The sequence below is a fragment of the Eschrichtius robustus genome, chromosome 13, assembly GCF_028021215.1.
Source record: "Eschrichtius robustus isolate mEscRob2 chromosome 13, mEscRob2.pri, whole genome shotgun sequence".
Lineage (NCBI taxonomy): Eukaryota > Metazoa > Chordata > Mammalia > Artiodactyla > Eschrichtiidae > Eschrichtius > Eschrichtius robustus.
In genome coordinates this window covers 81,856,459-81,881,119 of record NC_090836.1, presented here as the reverse complement: position 1 = coordinate 81,881,119, position 24,661 = coordinate 81,856,459, and the positions used below count along the sequence as shown (strand labels likewise).

The window sequence follows — 24,661 nt, the reverse complement described above, 5'->3', positions numbered from 1 at the left end:
ACAAACCCAAAACAATTAAGAAAATGGTAACAGGAACATACATATCGATAATTACCTTAAATGTAAATGGAATAAATGATCCAACCAAAAGACACAGACTGGCTGAATGGATACAAAAACAAGACCCATATATATGCTGTCTACAAGAGACCCACTTCAGACCTAGGGACACATACAGACTGAAAGTGAGGGGATGGAAAAAGATATTCCATGCAAATGGAAATCAAAAGAAAGCTGGGGTAACAATTCCCGTATCAGACAAAATAGACCTTAAAATAAAGACTATTACAAGAGACAAAGAAGGACACTACATAATGATCAAGGGATCAATCCAAGAAGAAGATATAACAATTGTAAATATTTATGCACCCAACATAAGAGCACCTCAATACATAAGGCAAATGCTAACAGCCATTAAAGGGGATATCGACAGTAACTCAATCATAGTAGGGGACTTTAACACCCCACTTTCACCAATGGACAGATCATCCAAAATGAAAATAAATAAAGAAACACAAGCTTTAAATGATACATTAAACAGGATGGACTTAATTGATATTTATAGGACATTCCACCCAAAAAAAACAGAATACACTTTCTTCTCAAGTGCTTATGGAACATTCTTCAGGATACATCATATCTTGAGTCACAAATCAAGCCTTGGTAAATTTAAGAAAATTGAAATCGTATCAAGTATCTTTTCCGACCACAACGCTCTGAGACTAGATATCAATTACAGGAAAAAATCTGTAAAAAATACAAACACATGGAGGCTAAACAATACAGTACTAAATAACCAAGAGATCACTGAATAAATCAAAGAGGAAATCAAAAAATACCTAGAAACAAATGACAATGAAAACACGATGACCCAAAACCTATGGGATGCAGCAAAAGCAGTTCTAAGAGGGAAGTTTATAGCAATACAATCCTACCTCAAGAAACAAGAAACATCTCACATAAACAACCTAACCTTGCACCTGAAGCAATTAGAGAAAGAAGAACAAAAAACCCCAAAGTTAACAGAAGAAAAGAAATCATAAAGATCAGATCAGAAATAAATGAAAAAGATATGAAGAAAACAGTAGCAAAGATCAATAAAACTAAAAGCTGGTTCTTTGAGAAGATAAACAAAATTGATAAACCATTAGCCAGACTCATCAAGAAAAAAAGGGAGAAGACAATTCATCAGAATTAGAAATGAAAAAGGAGAAGTAACAACTGACACTGCAGAAATACAAAGGATTATGAGATTATTACAAGCAACTATATGCCAATAAAATGGACAACTTGGAAGAAATGGACAAATTCTTAGAAAAGCACAACCTCCCAAGACTAAACCAGGAAGAAATAGAAAATATAAACAGACCAATAACAAGCACTGAAATTGAAACTGTGATTAAAAATCTTCCAACAGGACTTCCCTGGTGGCGCAGTGGTTGAGAATCTGCCTGCCAATGCAGGGGACACGGGTTAGAGCCCTGGTCCACGAAGATCCCACATGCCGTGGAGCAACTAAGCCCGCGAGCCACAACTACTGAGCCTGCATGCTGCAACTACTGAAGCCAGCGTCCTAGAGCCCGTGCTCCGCAACAAGAGAAGCCACCACAGTGAGAAGCCCTCGCACCACAACAAAGAGTAGCCCCTACTCGCCGCAATTAGAGAAAGCCCGTGGGCAGAAATGAAGACCCAACACAGCCAAAAATAAATAAGTAAAACAAATAAATTTATTTTAAAAAAAAATCTTCCAACAAACAAAAGCCCAGGACCAGGTGGCTTCACAGGTGAATTCTATCAAACATTTAGAGAAGAGCTAACACCTATCCTTCTCAAACTCTTCCAAAATATTGCAGAGGGAGGAACACTCCCAAACTCATTCTATGAGGCCACCATCACCCTGACACAAAAACCAGACAAAGATGTCACAAAAAAAGAAAACTACAGGCCAATATCACTGATGAACACAGATGCAAAAATTCTCAACAAAACACTAGCAAACAGAATCCAACAGCACATTAAAAGGATCACAGAGCATGATCAAGTGGGGTTTATCGCAGGAATGCAAGGATTCTTCAATATACGCAAATCAATGAATGTGATACACCATATTAACAAATTGAAGGAGAAAAACCATACGATCATCTCAATAGATGCAGAAAAAGCTTTTGACAAAATTCAACACCCATTTATGATAAAAACTCTCTAGAAAGTAGGCATAGCGGGAACTTACCTCAACATAATAAAGGCCATATATGACAAACCCACAGACAACATTGTTCTCAATGGTGAAAAACTGAAACCATTTCCACTAAGATCAGGAACAAGACAAGGTTGCCCACTCTCACCACTATTATTCAACATAGTTTTGGAAGTTTTAGCCACAGCAATCAGAGAAGAAAAAGAAATAAAAAGAAGCCAAATCAGAAAAGAAGAAGTATAGCTGTCACTGTTTGCAAATAACATGATACTATACATAGAGAATCCCAAAGATGCTACCAGAAAACTACTAGAGCTAATCAACGAATTTGGTAAAGTAGCGGGACATAAAATTAATGCACAGAATTCTCTTGCATTCCTATACACTAATGATGAAAAATTTGAAAGAGAAATTAAGGAAACACTCCCATTTACCGTTGCAACAAAAAGAACAAAATACCTAGGAATAAACCTACCTAAGGAGACAAAATACCTGTATGCAGAAAACTATAAGACACTGATGAAAGAAATTAAAACTGATACAAACAGATGGAGAGATATACCATGCTCTTGGATTGGAAGAATCAACACTGTGAAAATGACTATACTACCCAAAGCAATCTACAAATTCAGTGCAATCCCTATCAAACTACCAATGGCATTTTTCACAGAAGTAGAACAAAAAATTTCACAATTTGTATGGAAACATAAAAGACCCTGAACAGCCAAAGCAATCTTGAGAAAGCAAAACAGAGCTGGAGGAATCAGGCTCCCTGACTTCATACTGTACTACAAAGCTACAGTAATCAAGACAGTATGGTACTGGCACAAAAACAGAAATATAGATCAATGGAACAGGATAGAAAGCCCAAAGATAAACCCACACACATATGGTCACCTTATCTTTGATAAAGGAGGCAAGAATATACAATGGAGAAAGAAAAGACAGCCTCTTCAATAAGTGGTGCTGGGAAAACTGGACAGCTTCATGCAAAAGAATGAAATTGGAACACTCCCTAACACCATACATGAAAATAAACTCAAAATGGATTAAAGATCTAAATGTGAGGCCAGACACCATAAAACTCTTAGAGGAAAACATAGGCAGAACACTCTATGACATACATCACAGCAAGATCCTTTTTGACCCACCTCCTAGAGAAATGGAAATAAAAACAAAAATAAACAAATGGGACCTAATGAAACTTAAAAGCTTTTGCACAGCAAAGGAAACCATAAACAAGACGAAAAGCCAACCCTCAGAATGCGAGAAAAGATTTGCAAACAAAGCAACTGACAAAGGATTAATCTCCAAAATATACAGGCAGCTCATGCAGCTCAATATCAAAGAAACAAACAACCCAATCCAAAAATGGGCAGAAGACCTAAATAGACATTTCTCCAAAGAAGATATACAGATTGCCAACAGACACATGAAAGAATGCTCAACATCATTAATCATTAGAGAAATGCAAACAAAAACTACAATGAGGTATCACCTCACACCGGTCAGAATGGCCATCATCAAAAAATCTACAAACAATAAACGCTGGAGAGGGTATGGAGAAAAGGAACCCTCTTGCACTGTTGGTGGGAATGTAAATTGATACAGCCACTATGGAGAACAGTATGGAGGTTCCTTAAAAAACTAAAAATAGAACTACCATACGACCCAGCAATCCCACTAGTGGGCATATACCCTGTGAAAACCATAATTCAAAAAGAGTCATGCACAGTTACAGAAAGATAGACAAGATGAAAAGGCAGAGGGCTATGTACCAGATGAAGGAACAAGAAAAAACCCCAGAAAAACAACTAAATGAAGTGGAGATAGGCAACCTTCCAGAAAAAGAATTCAGAATAACGATAGTGAAGATGATCCAGGACCTCGGAAGAAGAATGGAGGCAAAGATTGAGAAGATGCAAGAAATGATTAACAAAGACCTAGAAGAATTAAAGAACAAACAAACAGAGATGACCAATACAATAACTGAAATGAAAACTACACTAGAAGGAATCAATAGCAGAATAACTGAGGCAGAAGAACGGATAAGTGACCTGGAAGACAGAATGGTGGAATTCACTGCTGCGGAACAGACTAAAGAAAAAAGAATGAAAAGAAATGAAGACAGCCTAAGAGACCTCTGGGACAACATTAAACGCAACAACATTCGCATTATAGGGGTCCCAGAAGGAGAAGAGACAGAGAAAGGGCCAGAGAAAATACTTGAAGAGATTATAGTCGAAAACTTCCCTAACATGGGAGAGGAAATAGCCACCCAAGTCCAGGAAGCGCAGAGAGTCCCATACAGGATAAACCCAAGGAGAAACACGCCGAGACACATAGTAATCAAAGTGGCAAAAATTAAAGACAAAGAAAAATTATTGAAAGCAGCAAGGGAAAAACGACAAATAACATACAAGGGAACTCCCATAAGGTTAACAGCTGATTTCTCAGCAGAAACTCTACAAGCCAGAAGGGAGTGGCATGACATACTTAAAGTGATGAAAGGGAAGAACCTACCACCAAGATTACTCTACCCGGCAAGGATCTCATTTAGATTTGATGGAGAAATCAAAAGCTTTACAGACAAGCAAAAGCTACGAGAATTCAGCACCACCAAACCAGCTCTACAACAAATGCTAAAGGAACTTCTCTAAGTGGGAAACACAAGAGAAGAAAAGGACCTACAAAAACAAACCCAAAACAATTAAGAAAATGGTCATAGGAACATACATATCGATAATTACCTTAAACGTGAATGGATTAAATGCCCCAACCAAAAGACATAGACTGGCTGAATGGATACAAAAACAAGACCCATATAAATGCTGTCTACAAGAGACCCACTTTAGACCTAGGGACACATACAGACTGAAAGTGAGGGGATGGAAAAAGATATTCCATGCAAATGGAAATCAAAAGAAAGCTGGAGTAGCTATACTCATATCAGATAAAATAGACTTTAAAGTAAAGAATGTTACAAGAGACAAGGAAGGACACTACATAATGATCAAGGGATCAATCCAAGAAGAAGATATAACAATTATAAATATATATGCACCCAACATAGGAGCACCTCAATACATAAGGCAACTGCTAACAGCTATAAAAGAGGAGATCGACAGTAACACAATAATAGTGGGGGACTTTAACACCTCACTTACACCAATGGACAGATCATCCAAAATGAAAATGAATAAGGAAACAGAAGCTTTAAATGACACAATAGACCAGTTAGATTTAATTGATATATATAGGACATTCCATCCAAAAACAGCAGATTACACGTTCTTCTCAAGTGCGCACGGAACATTCTCCAGGATAGATCACATCTTGGGTCACAAATCAAGCCTCAGTAAATTTAAGAAAATTGAAATCATATCAAGCATCTTTTCTGACCACAACGCTATGAGATTAGAAATGAATTACAGGGAAAAAAACGTAAAACAGACAAACACATGGAGGCTAAACAATACGTTACTAAATAACCAAGAGATCACTGAAGAAATCAGAGAGGAAATCAAAAAATACCTAGAGACAAATGACAATGAAAACACGACAACCCAAAACCTAAGGGATGCAGCAAAAGCAGTTCTAAGAGGGAAGTTTATAGCTATATAAGCCTATCTCAAGAAACAAGAAAAATCTCAAGTAAACAATCTAACCTTACACCTAAAGAAACTAGAGAAAGAAGAACAAACAAAACCCAAAGTTAGCAGAAGGAAAGAAATCATAAAGATCAGAGCAGAAATAAATGAAATAGAAACAAAGAAAACAATAGCAAAGATCAATAAAACTAAAAGTTGGTTCTTTGAGAAGATAAACAAAATTGATAAGCCATTAGCCAGACTCATCAAGAAAAAGAGGGAGAGGACTCAAATCAATAAAATCAGAAATGAAGAAGGAGAAGTTACAACAGACACCGCAGAAATACAAAGCATCCTAAGAGACTACTACAAGCAACTTTATGCCAATAAAATGGACAACCTGGAAGAAATGGACACATTTTTAGAAAGGTATAACCTTCCAAGACTGAACCAGGAAGAAACAGAAAATATGAACAGACCAATCACAAGTAATGAAATTGAAACTGTGATTAAAATGTTCCAACAAACAAAAGTCCAGGACCAGATGGCTTCACAGGTGAATTCTATCAAACATTTAGAGAAGAGCTAACACCCATCCTTCTCAAACTCTTCCAAAAAATTGCAGAGGAAGGAACACTCCCAAACTCATTCTATGAGGACACCATCACCCTGATACCAAAACCAGACAAAGACACTACAAAAAAAGAAAATTACAGACCGATATCACTGATGAATATAGATGCAAAAATCCTCAACAAAATACTAGCAAAGAGAATCCAACAACACGTTAAAAGGATCATACACCACGATCAAGTGGGATTTATCCCAGGGATGCAAGGATTCTTCAATATATGCAAATCAATCAATGTGATACACCATATTAACAAATTGAAGAATAAAAACCATATGATCATCTCAATAGATGCAGAAAAAGCTTTTGACAAAATTCAACACCCATTTCAGATAAAAACTCTCCAGAAAGTGGGCATAGAGGGAACCTACCTCAACATAATAAAGGCCATATATGACAAACCCACAGCAAACATCATTCTCAATGGTGAGAAACTGAAAGCATTTCCTCTAAGATCAGGAACGAGACAAGGATGTCCACTCTCACCACTATTTATTCAACATAGTTCTGCAAGTCCTAGCCACGGCAATCAGAGAAGAAAAAGAAATAAAAGGAATACAAATTGGAAAAGAAGAAGTAAAACTGTCACTGTTTGCAGATGACATGATACTATACATAGAGAATCCTAAAACTGCCACCAGAAAACTGCTAGAGCTAATGAATGAATATGGTAAAGTTGCAGGATACAAAATTAACGCACAGAAATCTCTTGCATTCCTATACACTAATGATGAAAAATCTGAAAGAGAAATTATGGAAACACTCCCACTTACCATTGCAACAAAAAGAATAAAATACCTAGGAATAAACCTACCTAGGGAGACAAAAGACCTGTATGCAGAAAACTATAAGACACTGATGAAAGAAATTAAAGACGATACCAACAGATGGAGAGATATACCATGTTCTTGGATTGGAAGAATCAACATTGTGAAAATGAGTATACTACCCAAAGCAATATACAGATTCAATGCAATCCCTATCAAATTACCAATGGCATTTTTTACGGAGCTAGAACAAATCATCTTAAAATTTGTATGGAGTCACAAAAGACCCCGAATAGCCAAAGCAGTCTTGAGGGAAAAAAATGGAGCTGGAGGAATCAGACTCCCTGACTTCAGACTATACCACAAAGCTACAGTAATCAAGACAATATGGTACTGGCACAAAAACAGAAACATAGATCAATGGAACGAGATAGAAAGCCCAGAGATTAACCCACGCACCTATGGTCAACTCATCTATGACAAAGGAGGCAAAGATATACAATGGAGAAAAGACAGTCTCTTCAATAAGTGGTGCTGGGAAAACTGGACAGCTACATGTAAAAGAATGAAATTAGAATACTCCCTAACACCATACACAAAAATAAACTCAAAATGGATTAGAGACCTAAATATAAGACTGGACACTATAAAACTCTTAGAGGAAAACATAGGAAGAACACTCTTTGACATAAATCACAGCAAGATCTTTTTTGATCCACCTCCTAGAGTAATGGAAATAAAAACAAAAATAAACAAATGGGACCTAATGAAACTTCAAAGCTTTTGCACAGCAAAGGAAACCATAAACAAGACGAAAAGACCACCCTCGGAATGGGAGAAAATATTTGCAAACGAATCAACGGACAAAGGATTAATCTCCAAAATATATAAACAGCTCATTCAGCTCAATATTAAAGAAACAAACACCCCAATCCAAAAATGGGCAGAAGACCTAAATAGACATTTCTCCAAAGAAGACATACAGATGGCCACGAAGCACATGAAAAGATGCTCAACATCGCTAATTATTAGAGAAATGCAAATCAAAACTACAATGAGGTATCACCTCACTCCTGTTAGAATGAGCATCATCAGAAAATCTACAAACAACAAATGCTGGAGAGGGTGTGGAGAAAAGGGAACCCTCTTGCACTGTTGGTGGGAATGTAAATTGATACAGCCACTATGGAGAACAATATGGAGGTTCCTTAAAAAACTGAAAATAGAATTACCATATGACCCAGCAATCCCACTACTGGGCATATACCCAGAGAAAACCGTAATTCAAAAAGACACATGCACCCGAATGTTCATTGCAGCACTATTTACAATAGCCAGGTCATGGAAGCAACCTAAATGCCCATCAACAGATGAATGGATAAAGAAGTTGTGGTACATATATACAATGGAATATTACTCAGCCATAAAAAGGAATGAAATTGAGTCATTTGTTGAGAAGTGGATGGATCTAGAGACTGTCATACAGAGTGAAGTAAGTCAGAAAGAGAAAAACAAATATCGTATATTAATGCATGTATGTGGAACCTAGAAAAATGGTACAGATGAGCCGGTTTGCAGGGCAGAAGTTGAGACACAGATGTAGAGAATGGACATATGGACACCAAGGGGGGAAAACTGCGGTGGGGTGGGGATGGTGGTGTGCTGAATTGGGCGACTGGGATTGACATGTATACACTGATGTGTATAAAATTGATGCCTAATAAGAACCTGCAGTATAAAAAAACAAACAAACAAAACAACTAATACTAAACTTTCATTGGGTTATTTGTATGGAAATATGTTAATATAAATGTTTCAGACATTACATGAAATTTCTAAAAATCTTATATTTGTATTTGTATGGAAATATGTTAATATAAATGTTTCAGACATTACATGAAATTTCTAAAAATCTTATATGTTCTGGTATAATGTTATAAGTAATAATCCTAGTTATTACTTTAAAATGTATATCTCAGAAATAACTAATTTTCTTGTCAACTGCATTATTATGAACTTTCATCAAAAAAAAAAAAAAAAAAAAAAGCCATGTACCACAATGTTCATTGCAGCTCTATTTACAATAGCCAGGACATGGAAGCAACCTAAGTGTCCATCCACAAATGAGTGGATAAAGAAGATGTGGCACATATATACAATGGAATATTACTCAGCCATAAAAAGAAACGAAATTATTTGTAGTGAGGTGGATGGACCTACAGACTGTCATACAGAGTGAAGTAAGTCAGAAAGAGATAAACAAATACCGTATGCTAACACATATATATGGAATCTAAAAAAGAAAAAATTGTTCTGAAGAACCTAGGGGCAGGACAGGAATAAAGACGCAGACGTAGGGAATGGACTTGAGGACATGGAAGGGGGAAGGGTAAGCTGGGACGAAGTGAAAGAGTGGCAGTGACATATATACACTACCAAACATGAAATAGATAGCTAGTGGGAAGCAGTCGCATAGCACAGGGAGATCAGCTCGGTGCTTTGTGTCCACCTAGAGGGGTGGGATAGGGAGGGTGAGGAAGACACAAGAGGGAGGAGATATGGGGATATATGTTTATGTATAGCTGATGCACTTCGTTATAGAGTAGAAACTAACACACCATTGTAAAGCAATTATACTCCAATAAAGATGTTAAAAAAGAAGTGGGAGGTAAGAGAGCGGAAGAGGTCTGCAACGGTTTCCTGCTTGGGTTACTGGCTGGAGTCAATTATGGAAGAAAAAAAGATGAGTTCAGTTTTGGACACGTCGAGTGTGAGATCTTTATGATGTTAACTGGATAGATGGGGAGTTCAGAAGAGAGATTCTGGCTAGAGAGTCATCAGTACTACTGGGAGTGGAGAGCCTTCGTCACACAAGTGACCCTTACTCTACCAGGCGGACTTCCTGCTTGGATGCATGTAAACTATTTTTAGCCACCATGTAGTTGGTTTCACAGCTGGGGAGGCTGAGTGGAAATGGAAGCAGAATAATTCAACAGTGTAAGAGAGAGATATGGAAGCCTGGACCAGGGTGATATAGGAGGGGCCTTAAAAATTCAAACTTTTCATTCAGCACTCTTCCCAATGGGGCACTGGGATATTACGGTTTATAAGAAATATGTATTTGGTCATTCAGTTGGCCAAAATATATTTCTCACATGTATCTGGTCTTCATCCACAGTTCCTAGCTGTCCCAAAACCCTCGGAATTTCCTAAGTGTTAAGAGTGACAAAGATATGTTCTGTTATGTTCATGAGGTACTTTTGGAAAGTGCCTAAGGATGGAGGTTAGTTGCCTGTGGAGCCAACCATGTGATTAGAGGTTTAGCACTTTCAGTCCCAGCCCCTGACCTCCAGGGAAGGGGGGAGGGGCTGGAAGTTGAATCTATCACCAATGGCCAATGATTCAATCAATCATGACTATGCTATGAATCCTCCATAAAAACCCAAAAGGATGGGGTTTGGGAAGCGTCCAGGGTGATGAACACGTGGAGGTGCTGGGAGAGTGGTGTGTCTGCAGAGGCCATGGAAGCCCCGCACCCTTTCCCCACGCCTTGCTCTATGTATCTCTTCCCTCTGGCTGTTGCTGAGTTATATTATATCCTTTTACAATAAACCTGTAATCTAGTAAGTAAAATGTTTCCACGAGTTCTGTGAACCACTGCAGCAAATTATCGGGGCCCAAGGAGGGGGTCGCAGGGACCTCTGATTTATAGCCAGGCAGTCAGAAGTACAGGTAATGACCTGAGCTTGCAACTGGCATCTGAAGTGGGAGGGGGTGGGGTGCAGCCGGGAGTGGTTTTGTAACACTGAACCCTTAACCTGTGGGATCTGACACTGTCTCTGGGTAGATAGTCAGAATAGAGTTGAACTATAGGACATTCACCTGGTGTCCCAAGAATTATTTGTTGGTATCAGGATCCCCACCGGTCCCCACCATACAATTTAAGCACCCACTCACATTGCCCAGTATTCTCATTCATGTACCTATGTTACACGCAAACTGAATGTGCCTTCAAACATGCTTGAGCTTTTCTGCTTATTAAACCACATGTTGTTTCCAAGGCCTAGAATAATCATTAAATTTGGAATAACATAGCCTTGCAGTCAGACTGATTAGGGTTCAAACACCAGCTCTGCCCACTGCTTTAAGGGGGCTAGGTTTCTCACTCTCCAATAAGCCTCAGTTTCTTCATCTGTAAAAGAGGCATAATAGTACCCGTCTCTTAGGACTACAATGAGGCTGCAAGATAACAATTCATATAATGCATTTAGAATACTACCTAGCACATGGTAACTGCTCCACCAGTGACTCATTGGTAGCAATTAACATAATAATACTGGTATACTAGAAAAAAGCATAAAATTTCTTTTGTATCAAAAGATCTATGTTTCCTCTCCAGAGCCACTACTTATTATACTGTGTGATTAGCTTTCTTTTTCTCTCTTGTACAATAGGGATAATAACAGTATCTAACTCATAGAGTTATTGTGAGGATCCAATGTTTTCTAAAGTATTTTGTAGACTAAAAGCATTCTACCAATACTAGTTATAATAATAATAATAAATACTGTCTCCTGGATGAATAAGTGATTATAGTGACACAATCTCCAAAGCATCTTTACAAAATTTAATAAGTGCACTTTCTCATCCAGCACAGAAAATATTTATTAAGTAACTTACAGCACACAAGTAAATACCATGCTAAGCAAATGAAAGACATTTAGGAGCTGTCAAGTAAAGGACAGACTATTGCATAATCATAAATGGTAGCTATTTTAGTTACTGCTTTCATCTTACCGTATGCGCAGCACTTTTGTCTTCAAAGCCTTTTGGAAAAAAGACACTTTTGAATTGGTTCACATCTGCTTTATTCTCGTCAAAGTTGATGCTGAACTGCTGAAGATATCTCCCATAGCACTGTAAAAGGGCCAATTTATATTCCTGAAATAAAAAGAGGACTTGATGAAGTTTTCAAAATATCATTTTGCTTATCATTATTAAAATTAGGTAATATTTATATTATTATTAATAGTGTCAATGTTGATTATTACTATTACTATCACCATGACACCATTATCACTACTATTTCCAAACACAAACTTAATAGACATTGTACTTGGCAATGCATGTGCATTATTTCATTTAATTCTCCTCACAACAAGCCAATTGTGAGATGAGACCATCATGACCTCAAAGATGGGAATATTCACCAGGGCATTGTGTGTGGTAATAACCTGGATATACTCAAAAACCAAAGGTTTAACCTCAACAGATCATGGTAACCCACAAACTCAGTGAGAGAGGTAGAGGAGTTGCATAACCAGCCCTGCTTCTCTGATACCTCCTAAGCTCCAAAAAAGAAAGAAAGAGTAGGAAAGGGAGGGACAAAAGGGGGAAGGAGGGAGAAAAGAAGGGAGGGAGAAAAAAGAAAAAAGGAAGGAAGGAAAGAAAGAAGGGAGAAGAGAAAAATGCAGGGGATGAGCTGGCTGATCTGTCGACAGTCTCTGAAGTTATATCAGGACGAATCAAAAAAGTCTGCGCCGCCATGACTCTTGTTAGTTCTATTTCATGCTTATGTTCCAATTAGAAAGTCAGATGCCTCATTTCTGAAGCCCACGGGGCACAGGTGACCTGGAGAGTTTCAGGGCGGTGGATGTGAGCAGGGTTTTACATATGACTCAGCTGCAACCCTTTCTCTGCTTCCTCCCCTGCAACTGTGTTTCCAGGAAAAGCAGCTGCCCTGGGTGTGAACTGCCTATTGGGTGACCTCGCCCCTCAGGAGGCACCACAGTCAAACGCTGTTTTGTTTCTATTTCTATTGACTTGTTACTTGCTCACTAATTAATTCTGAATCTTTTCGCTCTAATTTGATTCACATAATGAGTTCAAATCTAGGTTCAAAACAAGAGTGGTCCAACAAGATGAGTTCTACTGTAACTAAAATAAAAATAGATTCTACAAACCAAAGTAACCACTCAAGTTTGTTTCCAGGATTACAAATACCTTTACCAGCCCACTTTCCCATCACTGAAAAGTAGTTAAAACCTTTTCTTTGTTCCTCTAAGTAAATTTGTAAATATCCTACCTGAAATATTCTGAATCCTTAGCCACTACCCAACATCAACTTGCTTTATCAACCTGTAAAATGCTCCTTCTTCTTCCCTCCACCCACCTGGATACTCCTCAAACCACCCCAAACTGGGCTGTGTATCACCAGCTTCTTACTATGTTGCGGAGAAGCGTAAAAAGTAAGGGGGCACGCCTCTAATTCTGGTCAAAACTTCACATGAATATAGCTTACAAGTTAGATCTCACCTGGGTTTTTTTCCTGTGGTTTTCCAAACTCTGTATGGTCCAATTACATGGAGCTAAGATGATTCTCTAATTTGGGCAGCAGAAAATAGATCTTGGTGCTTCCTTATGAAAGTTCCTCCACATCTTAGCCTCTATTTGGTAACTTTCCCTCCCAGACCAAAAAGATTCAAGTCCAGAAAACAGAAATGGAGGAGGGAAATGAAGCTGAGAAACTGTAGATTGAGAAGACTTGAAACTGCCCCCACGGAGTTAACGGAAGCTCATGACAAATAGAAATTCGTAAACTTGTCTTACAGAACAGATAAGGGAACGGCTTGGTAAAACCCCTTTGCTTGTGAACTACCTTCACTGATGAAGCCCGCTTTAGTTTTTGTTTTGTTTTTTCCTCTTTCTTTTTTCCTCTCTTAAACTGCATAACTTTCCAGCTTCACGCAGCTCAGCTGTTTCACAGGAACTTGCAGTCAGCTCTTGCCCACGGCGAGCCGGCTGGGGCTGGTTGGGACCACCGACCCTAAAACTGGGCCTGCGCAGGTGTCCCTTGAATGGCCTTTTGACGTCAGAGGCTGGAAAACTCCGCCCTCCGGTCCTGCTAGACGCCTCCATTTTGCTACACAGAAGCACGTAGCCTAGATGCACCTGCGCAGAACACCGACTACCTCACCTTTTTCCCTGCCTCCAGTCATCTTTCCACGTGCCTAAAACCACTCTGCTTATATCTCGTAAATATCCCAACTCCCTCGCCTTAGGGGAGGCGGATCTGAGACTCGTTCTTCGCTTGGCTGCCTTGTGAATAAACTCTTTCTCTGCTGCAAACCTCAGCGGCTCAGCATTTGGCTCTCTCTGCATGGGGAAAATGGACCTGGCTCGGTAACAAACTGAATACTGCCGGTGTCTGGCGTAAAATTACTTTGTATAAAAAAACTCTTGGTCCAAGGATCCCACGTGTGCCAAAGACTCATATTTAATTTGGAATAATTTGGGCCTGTGCCAGAGCTTAGGGGGAAAATTCACGTTTTCGTTCACTGAAAACCCAGCCATGGTGTGGTCTTATCAAACTAAGTCCGTGAGTCCACAGCAATCCAATACCTCCGCATTGATACAGAACTAGAAAAAGGGCACAAACTCGGTCGGAATACAACACTGAGCAAGAAACAGGCTATGTATGGAATGACCGCTGTAATTACTGATACATACAGCAAAATGTAAAGAAGGAGCTGAAAGTCATTAAAACAAGGCACCGGGAAGCAAGCAACATAGCAGCAAGGCCAGGAGCTATGAGAGTTGTCTGCTGGGCAAGGCCAGCCATGTGAAAAACAACAGGAAGTGGTGTCTGGGCTCCTTTGTATAAGGTAGGAACATGATGACTCAGCATTTCCTGTCGGGCGCCTACCACACCCTCTGTTAACTAGGGGCTGTGCTTATGCTCCGCCAACCGCCTTTCTGTTCAGGAATCTCTCACCTCTGGAGAATCCCAACCACAAAATTTTAAAGTGTACACTTTTTTGGTTACTGTGCCTCATTAAAATTTTTATGTATTCCCTTATATTTTTCTAAGAAAAAAAATCAAATCATGTAAAATAGGAATGGTATCAAATCAAAAAGATAATAATTAGCCAAATGAGTTTCATTTGGTCTCTTTTTACTCCGGAGGTACTTACTTTCATTTCACAAAGTCTATCTCCAACCTTCAGAAGCTTTTCGTTGTAATAGGCAGCTGGCAGCCGGGGGGCGTATTTGGTCCAGATATTAAACAAAGAGGTGGCACTGTAAAAATCATAAAGTAAAATGATATCCTCAGAGTCAGCAGGAAACCTAAATTAGCAAGCAATCCTTAAAAACTTACCTTGTGCTCTTTTTAAGTATTCAGGTGGGGTTTTTTATAAATTTATTTATTTTTGGCACGTTGGGTCTTCCTTGCTTTGCACAGGCTTTCTCTAGTTGCGGCGAGTGGGGGCTGCTCTTCGTTGTGGTGCGTGGGCTTCTCATTGCAGTGGCTTCTCGTTGCGGAGCAGGGGCTCTAGGCACCCGGGCTTCAATAGTTGTGGCACGTGGGCTTCAGTAGTTGTGGCTCGGGGGCTCTAGAGTGCAGGCTCAGTAGTTGTGGCGCATGGGCTCTAGAGCACAGGCTCAGTAGTTGTGGCGCACGGGCTTAGTTGCTCCGCGGCATGTGGATCTTCCCAGACCAGGGCTTGAACCCGTGTACCCTGCATTGGCAGGCGGATTCTTAACCACTGTGCCACCAGGGAAGTCCATGCTCTTTTTAATGTGCTTTATTGTTAATGTCTAATTATTGATAAATGTAATTATGGTTAAAAGTATTGTTTCCTTTATACCAAGCACTGATAGTTCTTTATATGCATTTTTAATGATTTTATTTTTTTAATTTTACTATTTTTTATTGGGGTATAGTTGATTTATAATATTATATAAGTTTTAGATGTACAATATAGTGATTCACAATTTTTAAAGGCTATACTCCATTTATAGTTATTATCAAATATTGACTATATTTCCTGTGCTGTACAATATATCCTTCTAGCTTATTTATTTTATACATAGTAGTTTGTACCTCTTAATCCCCTACCTCCATCTTTCCCCTCCGCCCTTCTAGAACAAACCACTAGTTTGTTCTCTATGTCTGGGAGTCCGTTTCTTTTTTGTTATATTCACTGGTTTGTCGTATTTTTTAGATTCCATATATAAGTGATATTATACAGTATTTGTCTTTCTCTGTCTGACTTCTTTCACCTAGCATAATGCCCTCCAAGTCTATCCATGTTGTTGCAAATGGCAAGATTTTATTCTTTGTTATGGCTGAGTAATAATCCATTGTGCGTGCACGTGTGTGTGTGTGTGTGTGTGTGTGTATCACATCTTCTTTATCCATTCAACTGTTGAAGGACACAGGTTGTTTCCATATCTTAGCTATTATAAATACTGCTGCTATGAACATTAGGCCTATACTCTTTGTATGCATTTTTTTAAATTGACTTTATTTTTTAGAGTAGTTCTAAGTCCACAGAAAAACTAAGCAGAAAGTACAGAGACTCCCTGTATACCCCCGTCTGCTGCACAGGCACAGCCTCCTCCATTATCAACATCACCCTCCAAAGTGGTACATTTGTTAACAATTAATGAACCTACACTGACACATCATTATCACCCAGTGTCCATAGTTTACATTAGTGTTTATCCTTGGTGTTGTCCATTCTATGGGTTTGGACAAATGTATAATGACATGTGTCCACCACTGTATCATACAGAGTAGTTTCACTGCCCTAAAAATCGCCTGTGCTCTGCCTGTTCATCACTCCCTCCCCACTAACCCCAGGCAACCATTGAACTTTTTACTCTCTCCATGGTTTTGCCTTTTTCAAAATGTCATATAGTTGGAATCATATAGTATGTAGCATTTTCAGATTGGCTTCTTTCACTTAGTAATCTGCATGTAAGATTCACCCATGTTTTTTCCATGGCTTGATAGCTCATTTCCTGTAGCACTGAATAATATTCCATTGTCTGTATATACCACAGTTTTATCAGTTTACTTACTGAGAGACATCTTGTTTGTATCCAAGTCTTAGCAATTTGAATAAAGCTGCTATTAACATCCATGTGCAGATTTTCATATGGACATAAGTTTTCAACTCCTTTGGGTAAATACCAAAGATCACAACTGCTGGATTATATGGTAAGAGTGTGTTTAGTTTTGTAAGAAAACATCAAGCTGTCTTCAAAAGTGGCTGTACCTCTTTGCATTTCCACCAGCTGTGAATGAGAATTTTCCTGTTGACCCACATCCTTGTCAGCATTTGGTGTTGTCATTGTTCTGGATTTTGGTCATTCTAATAGGTGTGTAGTGGCATCTTGTTGTTTTAACTTGCATCTGCCTGATAACATATGATTTAGAGCATCTTTTCATATATTTATTTGCCATTTGTATATCTTCCTTGGGTAGATGTCTGTTAAGGTTTTTGGCTCATTTTTTAAATCAGGTTGTTTGTTTTCCTAATGCTGAGTTTCTAGAGGTCTATGTATATTTTGGATAATAGTCCTTTATCAGATATGTCTTTTTGCAAGTATTTTCTCTCAGTCTGTGGCTTGGCTTTCATTCGCTTGACAGTGTCTTTCACAGGGTAGAAAATTTTAACTTTAATGAAGTCCAGTTTATCAATTCTTTCTTTCATGGATCATGCCTTTGGTGTTGTATCTTAAAAGTCATTGCCAAACCCGCGGTCATCTAGATTTCTCCTACATTATCTTCTAGGAGTTTTACAGCATTGCATTTTACATTTAGGTTTGTGATCCATTTTGAGTTAATTTTGGGAAGGGTGTAAAAGTCTGTGTCTAGATTCAATTTTTCACAAGTGCATGTCCAGTTGTTCCAGCACCATTGTTAAAAAGACTGTCTTTGCTCCATTGTATTGCCATTACTCCATTGTGAAAGACCAGTTGACTATATTTACGTCAGTCTGGGCTCTTTATTCTGTGCCTTTGATCTATTTGTCCATTCTTTTGCCATACCACGCTGTCTTGGTTAGTGTAGCTTTATAGTAAGTCTTGAAGTCAGGTAGTGTCAGTCCTCCAACTTTGTTCTTCTTCAACATTGTTTTGCCTATTCTGGGTCTTTTGCCAACATGAATATTTTTCATTTCATTTTCACAACAACTGAGATGGGTAATATCAGTATCCCAAATATACAGTTGATGAAACTGAGGCAGGGTGCATCTATGCTCGTAGCCTTCCAGTCTACGAGGCTGCGTCTACTGAGGCAGGGTGCATCATGCTCGTAGCCAGTATATTACTGGGCCTTCCAGTCCTCTGGAATATGAACTCCCTGAGGGCAAGGACCTCATGTATACTATTCATTGCCCAGCCCCCAAGAGTAGTGAATACCTAGTACATGTCAGTACTCAATACATACTTGTTGAAAGAATGAATGAACGAATGAATAAATAAATGACTAGGGAAAAGAATTCCTTGTTCTTATTTTTTTTTGCTTTTCTATAGAGAGTTCCAGGGTTCAAATACCCAGTCAGTTTAGGGCTATGCTTCCTACATGGTTTCTGATCAGAATTCAAAGGGTAGCAGATCACTGCCTGTTTTGTTCACTCATTTAGTTAATATTTACTCCTTCCCCCTCTCTCGGAAATTATTAATGCTTCTAGGAAAAATCCAAATTTCTCTTAGCAGTCGTCCAATCCTATCTCATAAATTTCTAGATAAGAATGGTGTTACGGACTGAATGTGTGCGTCCCCTCAAAATTCATATGTTGAAGCCCTAATCCACAGTGTAGCTGTATTTGGAGAGGGAGACTCTAAGGAAGTAATTAAGGTTAAATGAGGTCATAAGGGTGGGGCCCTGGTCCGCTGGGATTAATCCATTCTAAAAAGAGACACCAGAGAGCTTGTTCTCTCTCTCTCTCTCCCTCTCTCTCTCTCTCTCTACCCGCCCGGTCTCTGTCTCTCTGTGCTTGCACAGAGGAAAGGCTATATGAGAATAAAGTGGACATCTGCAAGCCAGGAAGAGAGCTCTCACCAGAAACTGATCCTGCCAGACCCCTGTCTGGGACTTTTAGCCTCCAGAACTGTGAGAAAACAAATTTCTGTTGCTTAAGCCACCCAGTCTACGGTATTTTGTTATGGCAGCCCAAACTGACTAATTAGTAATTACTAGTTAGTAATTAGTAGCTCAAGCTGACTAATACAGACAGGAAGCTAAACTTAAGGACTGAAGATGGTTCTAGTATCAATATTTACCATGTACATGTTGGGGTATTAATGGAACAACCTCAACAAAAACATGTCAATTAATTCATTCAGGTAATTAAATGATAATGACTGAGTGACAAGGGAAGAGGGGGTACAGGGTATTCCTACCTTCATGGACTGATTAATAATATTTAGGCGTAGGAAAATATATACATGTACCATGTAGTAAATAACCATGCCAAATAAAGAGTGTGGCAAATACAGCCCATAGAAGTTTAAAAAGGTAAATGTGTTTTGCTTTGTTTGTTTGTTTGTTTTACCCTTTTTACATTCATTTGCTGCTTCATAAAATGCTATAGTATTAGAATAAATGTAATGAATCCAAGAAATTCACCAAATTTTGATAGAATTCTTAAATTATGTAGATGAAAGAGTTAATTCTTCCAAACCTTACAGATGAGATAATGATGAGTAGGTTTGTTACTCATAAAAGAAAAATACCAGCTTCGTTAAATCAATCAAGGTTATATAATAAGAGAATTTTTTTTTTAAGTGTACCATAAGTTCAAGTTAAGACTGCTCATTGGGAATGGCTTACATAATAATTAAGTAAGGAAAATATAATACATACTATGTAATGTACATCATTTAAGAAAAGAATGTTAATATATTTTGGGTTGCTATTCGATTATAGCTGCTGTTGAATACTTAGAATTTTCTAAAACAAAAATCATAACTGTATAAACAGAATATCAAAATTTTATGTGCTTGTAACAAAAGCATACCTCTAAAATATATCACACTCTAAATTTAAGGACATTGCTGATATGATCAAAATCTATATTTTAGATAAAACGAATTTTTATGCTTACAGAAGTTCCTATAGTTATAAAAAGAAACAATTTTTGATTTTAAAAAATAACCATCTGTTAAATATGTTATAAAAGCAACTCCTACCTCCTGTACTCCTAACTGGTCTCCACATTGCCATCATTGCCGCATTTGGACAAAGTCACCAAAATATTTTAAAACAAAAATCACATAAGGTTAATTCTTAGCCAAAAACTAGGCAATGGTCTCCCGTTGCATTTGGAATAAATGCAGACTCTATAAATGGCCTCTAAAACCTTCCACAGCCCTACCTACTCCTCGAATCTCATCTCATACCACTGCACCCACACTCTCCACACTGTGCTAGACAGGCCTCTGTCCATTCCTCCAAAAGCCCCCGACTCTTTCCTGCCAAGATCGTCCCACATGTTTGTTCCCTCTGTTTATCCTCTCTCCTTGCTGGTTGACTGCCAGGCGTGGGCCTTCTCTAGTTGTGGCGAGCAGAGGCTACTCTTCGTTGCGGTGCGAGGTCTTCTCATTGCGGTGGCTTCTCTTGCTGCTGAGCACGGGCTCTAGGCGCTCGGGCTTCAGCAGTTGTGGCTCGTGGGCTCTAGAGCACAGGCTCAGTAGTTGTGGTGCACAGGCTTAGTTGCTCCGTGGCATGTGGGATCTTCCTGGACCAGGGATCGAACCCGTGTCACCTGCATTGGCAGGCAGATTCTTAATCACTGCGCCACCAGGGAAGCCCTACTGCCAGGCATCCTTCTAATCTCAACTTAATGTCACCTCCTTCACCATTCCTTTGAAGGCAGGTCTCCGCTGTGTTGCCGTTAAGCCTATGCTCAAGTGTTATCTACTCCAACCACCTTATTGAAAATTGCAACCTCCTGTCTCCCACTCCATAACCCTTCCTCTCTTTTTCTCCCTAACATTTATCATTTTCTAGGTCACCATAAAATTACTTCTTTTATATGTTTACTGTCTATTTCCCCCTCTAGAATATAAGCACCAAGAGAGCAGGGATTTTTGTCTGGTTCATTGCTGTATCCCCAGCACTTAGTGCAATACCTGGCACTTATAAGCTCTCAGTAGCTTCTTCATAGCCCTTGTTTGTGTGTTGACTTAGTGACTCACTAAAAGCCTATCTCCCAAAAAAAAAAAAAAAAAAAAAAACCACAACCTATCTCCCTCTGTCTATGAGCACAGATTCCCATATCTATTTTGTTTATCACTGTATAACCCATGACTAGTGCAGGCCCTGGCATATAGTAGGCACTCAATAAAAAATTATTCTGTAAATAAATGGCTAAATATGTGAGAGGTTAGATGGCAAAGGTCCATGTCAATCCTTAATGTTTGTGACTCTCTGTTTAAAGTTGGGGCAGATACTGTATTTACCAGTTGACCCAGGTCTATAATTATTGAGAATGCAAGGATAATTCTTGAATTCTTTCAATGCCAAATATTCATTGAATGTTCACTATGTCCCAACCCTCAGGGTAGGTGTTAGAGCAATGAAAAAGAGGCTCATCGTCATCAGGGAGCTTACACATTCTAATCAGGGAGATAGACAGTACACAAGAAAAGAAATAAATACAAGTATAAATTGATGGGTGAACCTGCATTTGATATGAAAGGCCACTCTAAGGAGGTAACAACTGAGCTAAGACCTGAAAGCAGAGAAGGAGCCAGATATTTGAAAAGTTGAGAAAAGAACATTTCAGACAAAGGAGGCATCAAATATAAAGTCCCTGGGGTGAGAAACAGAAGGATCTGTTTCCCTGTAAAGTCCTGAGAGAGAAGTGAGAGATGAGCTGAGATGAGAGAGGCAGGCAAGGCCGGAGCCTCAGACCCTGGAAGACACCAGAAGTAGTCTTAGTTTTATTCTAAAAGCAAAGGGAAACAAAAGTCTTTAGATAGGGGAGTGGGTGATTTATTTATAAAGGTCACCCTGACTGCTATGTGAAGGATAGATTTGAGACTCAAGTAGCTGCAGGGAAAATTTGAGATGGTTTGAACTGGAATGTTGGTAGTGGAGATGGGAAGATAAACTGCTATCTAAGGCACCAAAACAGAAACATTTTCAATATAAATATATGTAGCTTAGCTACGTAATGTGCTTTCCTTAGTCAGTTCTTGGTTCTCATCTTACTTGGCCCATCAGCATGATTTGCCACAGTTGATTGATCATTCCTTCCTTCTTAAAACACTTTCTCTACTTGGCTTCCAGTACACCACACACTTACTGGTTTTCCTCTACCTCTTTAGCCGCTCCTTCTTAGTCTCTGCCAGTTTCTTCTTATCTTCCCAACTTGTCAATGTTGGAGGGTCCCAGGGTTAAGTCCTTGGACTCTCCTCTTCTCCATCTATGCTCACTCCCTTAGCTATTCCATCAAATGTCAAAGCTTAAATATCATCAATATGCTGATGAATCCTAGTGTACTTCTCCTCTGACCTCCAGACTCAAATGTCCAACTACCTACATAATAGCTCTGCCTGGATGGTGAATTACATCTCAATCTTAATATATCTAAAAACTAAACTCTTCATCTCCCTCACTTCTGCCCGAAACCTGTCCTTCCCACAGTCACAATCCCACCCCAGGACCTTTACACTTGCCATTCTCTCTGTGTGGCCGACTCTTTCTACAGAAATCCTCATCACTTACTACCATAACATCTTCTCATCTTTCTCAAAGGTCACTTTTCCTGACTTTCCCTGACCATGCTCCCTGCCATGCCATTTTAAATTATAACACCCATCTGATATCCTCCTCTTCCTCCCTGCTCTAGTTTTCTCCCACTTACCTCCTTGTAAAATAATTTCCTTACATACTTGTTTAGTGGCTGTCTGTAGTCACAAAAATACATGCTCCATGAGGCTATGAATTTGTATATCTTTTAACTTAATGTTTTCCTAGTTCCTGGAATAGAACCTGATATTTAGGAGGTGCTCAATAAATATGTAGTTAAATGCATTAATGAATAATAAAAAGTTAAAACTATTTCTTCATATTAAATACATGGATGAAAAATATAAGATGAAGCTATTGGCTATTCTGGTATTCTTTGCCACTTGTCTACATTTCTAGCTGTTCAGTTTGCAGTGTGTTTTGACTGGGAAAGAAAGATGGTAACACAAACAGGAAAGAACCTTAAAAACAGGTAGTCTGCAGTTCAAGATAATAACATGGTGATAGAATCCAAAAAAAGGCAAACGTGCAAAATGAGTCACAAAATCAAGAAAAAGTCACTGTGATCCTAGTAACAATATAAAAAGGAATAAAGTACAAATGTTCACGGAATGACATACTTCATGGCATCAAGAATTAACTTCTTCATGAACCTGAGCTACCTCAAAGTTATTCCTTTTCCTCCATATACAAAATTGTACCCACAACATGGAAAGTTGTGAAAACTGTGAGTGAGCCAAAAATTTATTGGCATGGATTAGCAATTAGAAGACACTCAGAAACAGAAATGGTGAGTTATGAAACATTTCTTTGTTGATTTTTATTCTGACCCGAGCAGGAAGCCAAGATACATTTACCAGCAATTAAGGATGGTAATAGCAATGAGTCTCCACTTCTTAAACTTTGTTTATATCTCCAGGGCCCTTTGGCCAGGTTCTGAGTCCGCAACACTGACCCAGCTCCGGGACCACCACCTGCATCCTCAAAAGCATCTCCTCCTTTGGCCCTGGGAGTTGCCCTTCTCCAGACAGCGCCCACCCCAGAGCCCTGCCTCTGCTTACCAACGCCGGTGGAACTCATGCTTCTGTTCCTCCGTTGTAGCTAAAGCCTTCTTTCTCTTCATAAAGCCTAGCAACTCCTGGATCTCCTTCTCACAGGAGGCCAGGAGTGGGTTTTTAGCGTCCAGCGGCCCATAAAACACTGCGAGGGGCAACAAGTCCTCGCGGCAGGTCGAGCGAGGCAGTGGGCTCAGAGAGCTCGCCTTTGACTCCAGGGGGAACTTCGAGATCGCAGTCGAGGTCGGGGGCGGGGTCGGCGGCGGTCCTGGCGGCGACACAGACATGGGAGACACGTTGGATGGAGAGGTCGAACAGGTGCCTTGCGCCGCCATGTTGACCAGACCCGGGCCTGACCAAGAGTGCGTGTACACGCGGTTGCCTGGCGACGGTCTCGTGGCAACCAGGGATCCCTCGCGCTCTCGGGAAAACACAGCGGCCCCTGGGGGGCAAAGGAAGAAAAAACCCGGTCCAGAAAGCAATGTTGCTCCTGAGGTGCTTTTGCTCTCTGGCTCACCGCTGTATGAGATGAGAAAGGAGAGAAGGTTCTGGGCAGAGAGCGAATAGGAGTGCCAGAAACTTAGGATCACAAATCCAAACTATACTTTTTCCATTTCGACCACTTAATAATGATGATCATTAATATGTGCCAGGCATTGTTCTAAGTATTTGGAACATAATCTCATTTACTTCATTTAATCATCGTTATAGCTTTACAATTTAGGATATTATTAGTATCTCCATTTCACAGTTTAAGAAACCAGAGTTTAGGGAGGTTAGTCATTTGACCAAGGTCAGAGTAAACCGTAGGGTGAGGGACCAGGTCTCAGCCTCTGACTCCAAAGCCTGTGCTCAAAATGAACAGGCTATA

General features: G+C 39.4%; 1 protein-coding gene across 2 annotated transcripts in view; it reads right to left on the bottom strand.

The window, feature by feature from the left end:
- The window catches only part of CFAP54 (cilia and flagella associated protein 54), a 305,843-nt gene extending 281,718 nt beyond the window's left edge, over window positions 1-24,125 (bottom strand). For both annotated transcript variants that reach the window (XM_068561127.1, XM_068561128.1), the window contains exons 1-3: window positions 23,797-24,125; window positions 15,159-15,264; window positions 11,983-12,126 (exon numbers count right to left, since the gene is read on the bottom strand). In XM_068561127.1, coding sequence (XP_068417228.1) covers window positions 11,983-12,126; window positions 15,159-15,264; window positions 23,797-24,125 — 579 coding nt within the window. The remainder of the gene's footprint in view (window positions 1-11,982; window positions 12,127-15,158; window positions 15,265-23,796) is intronic.
- Window positions 24,126-24,661: the final 536 nt, after the last annotated feature.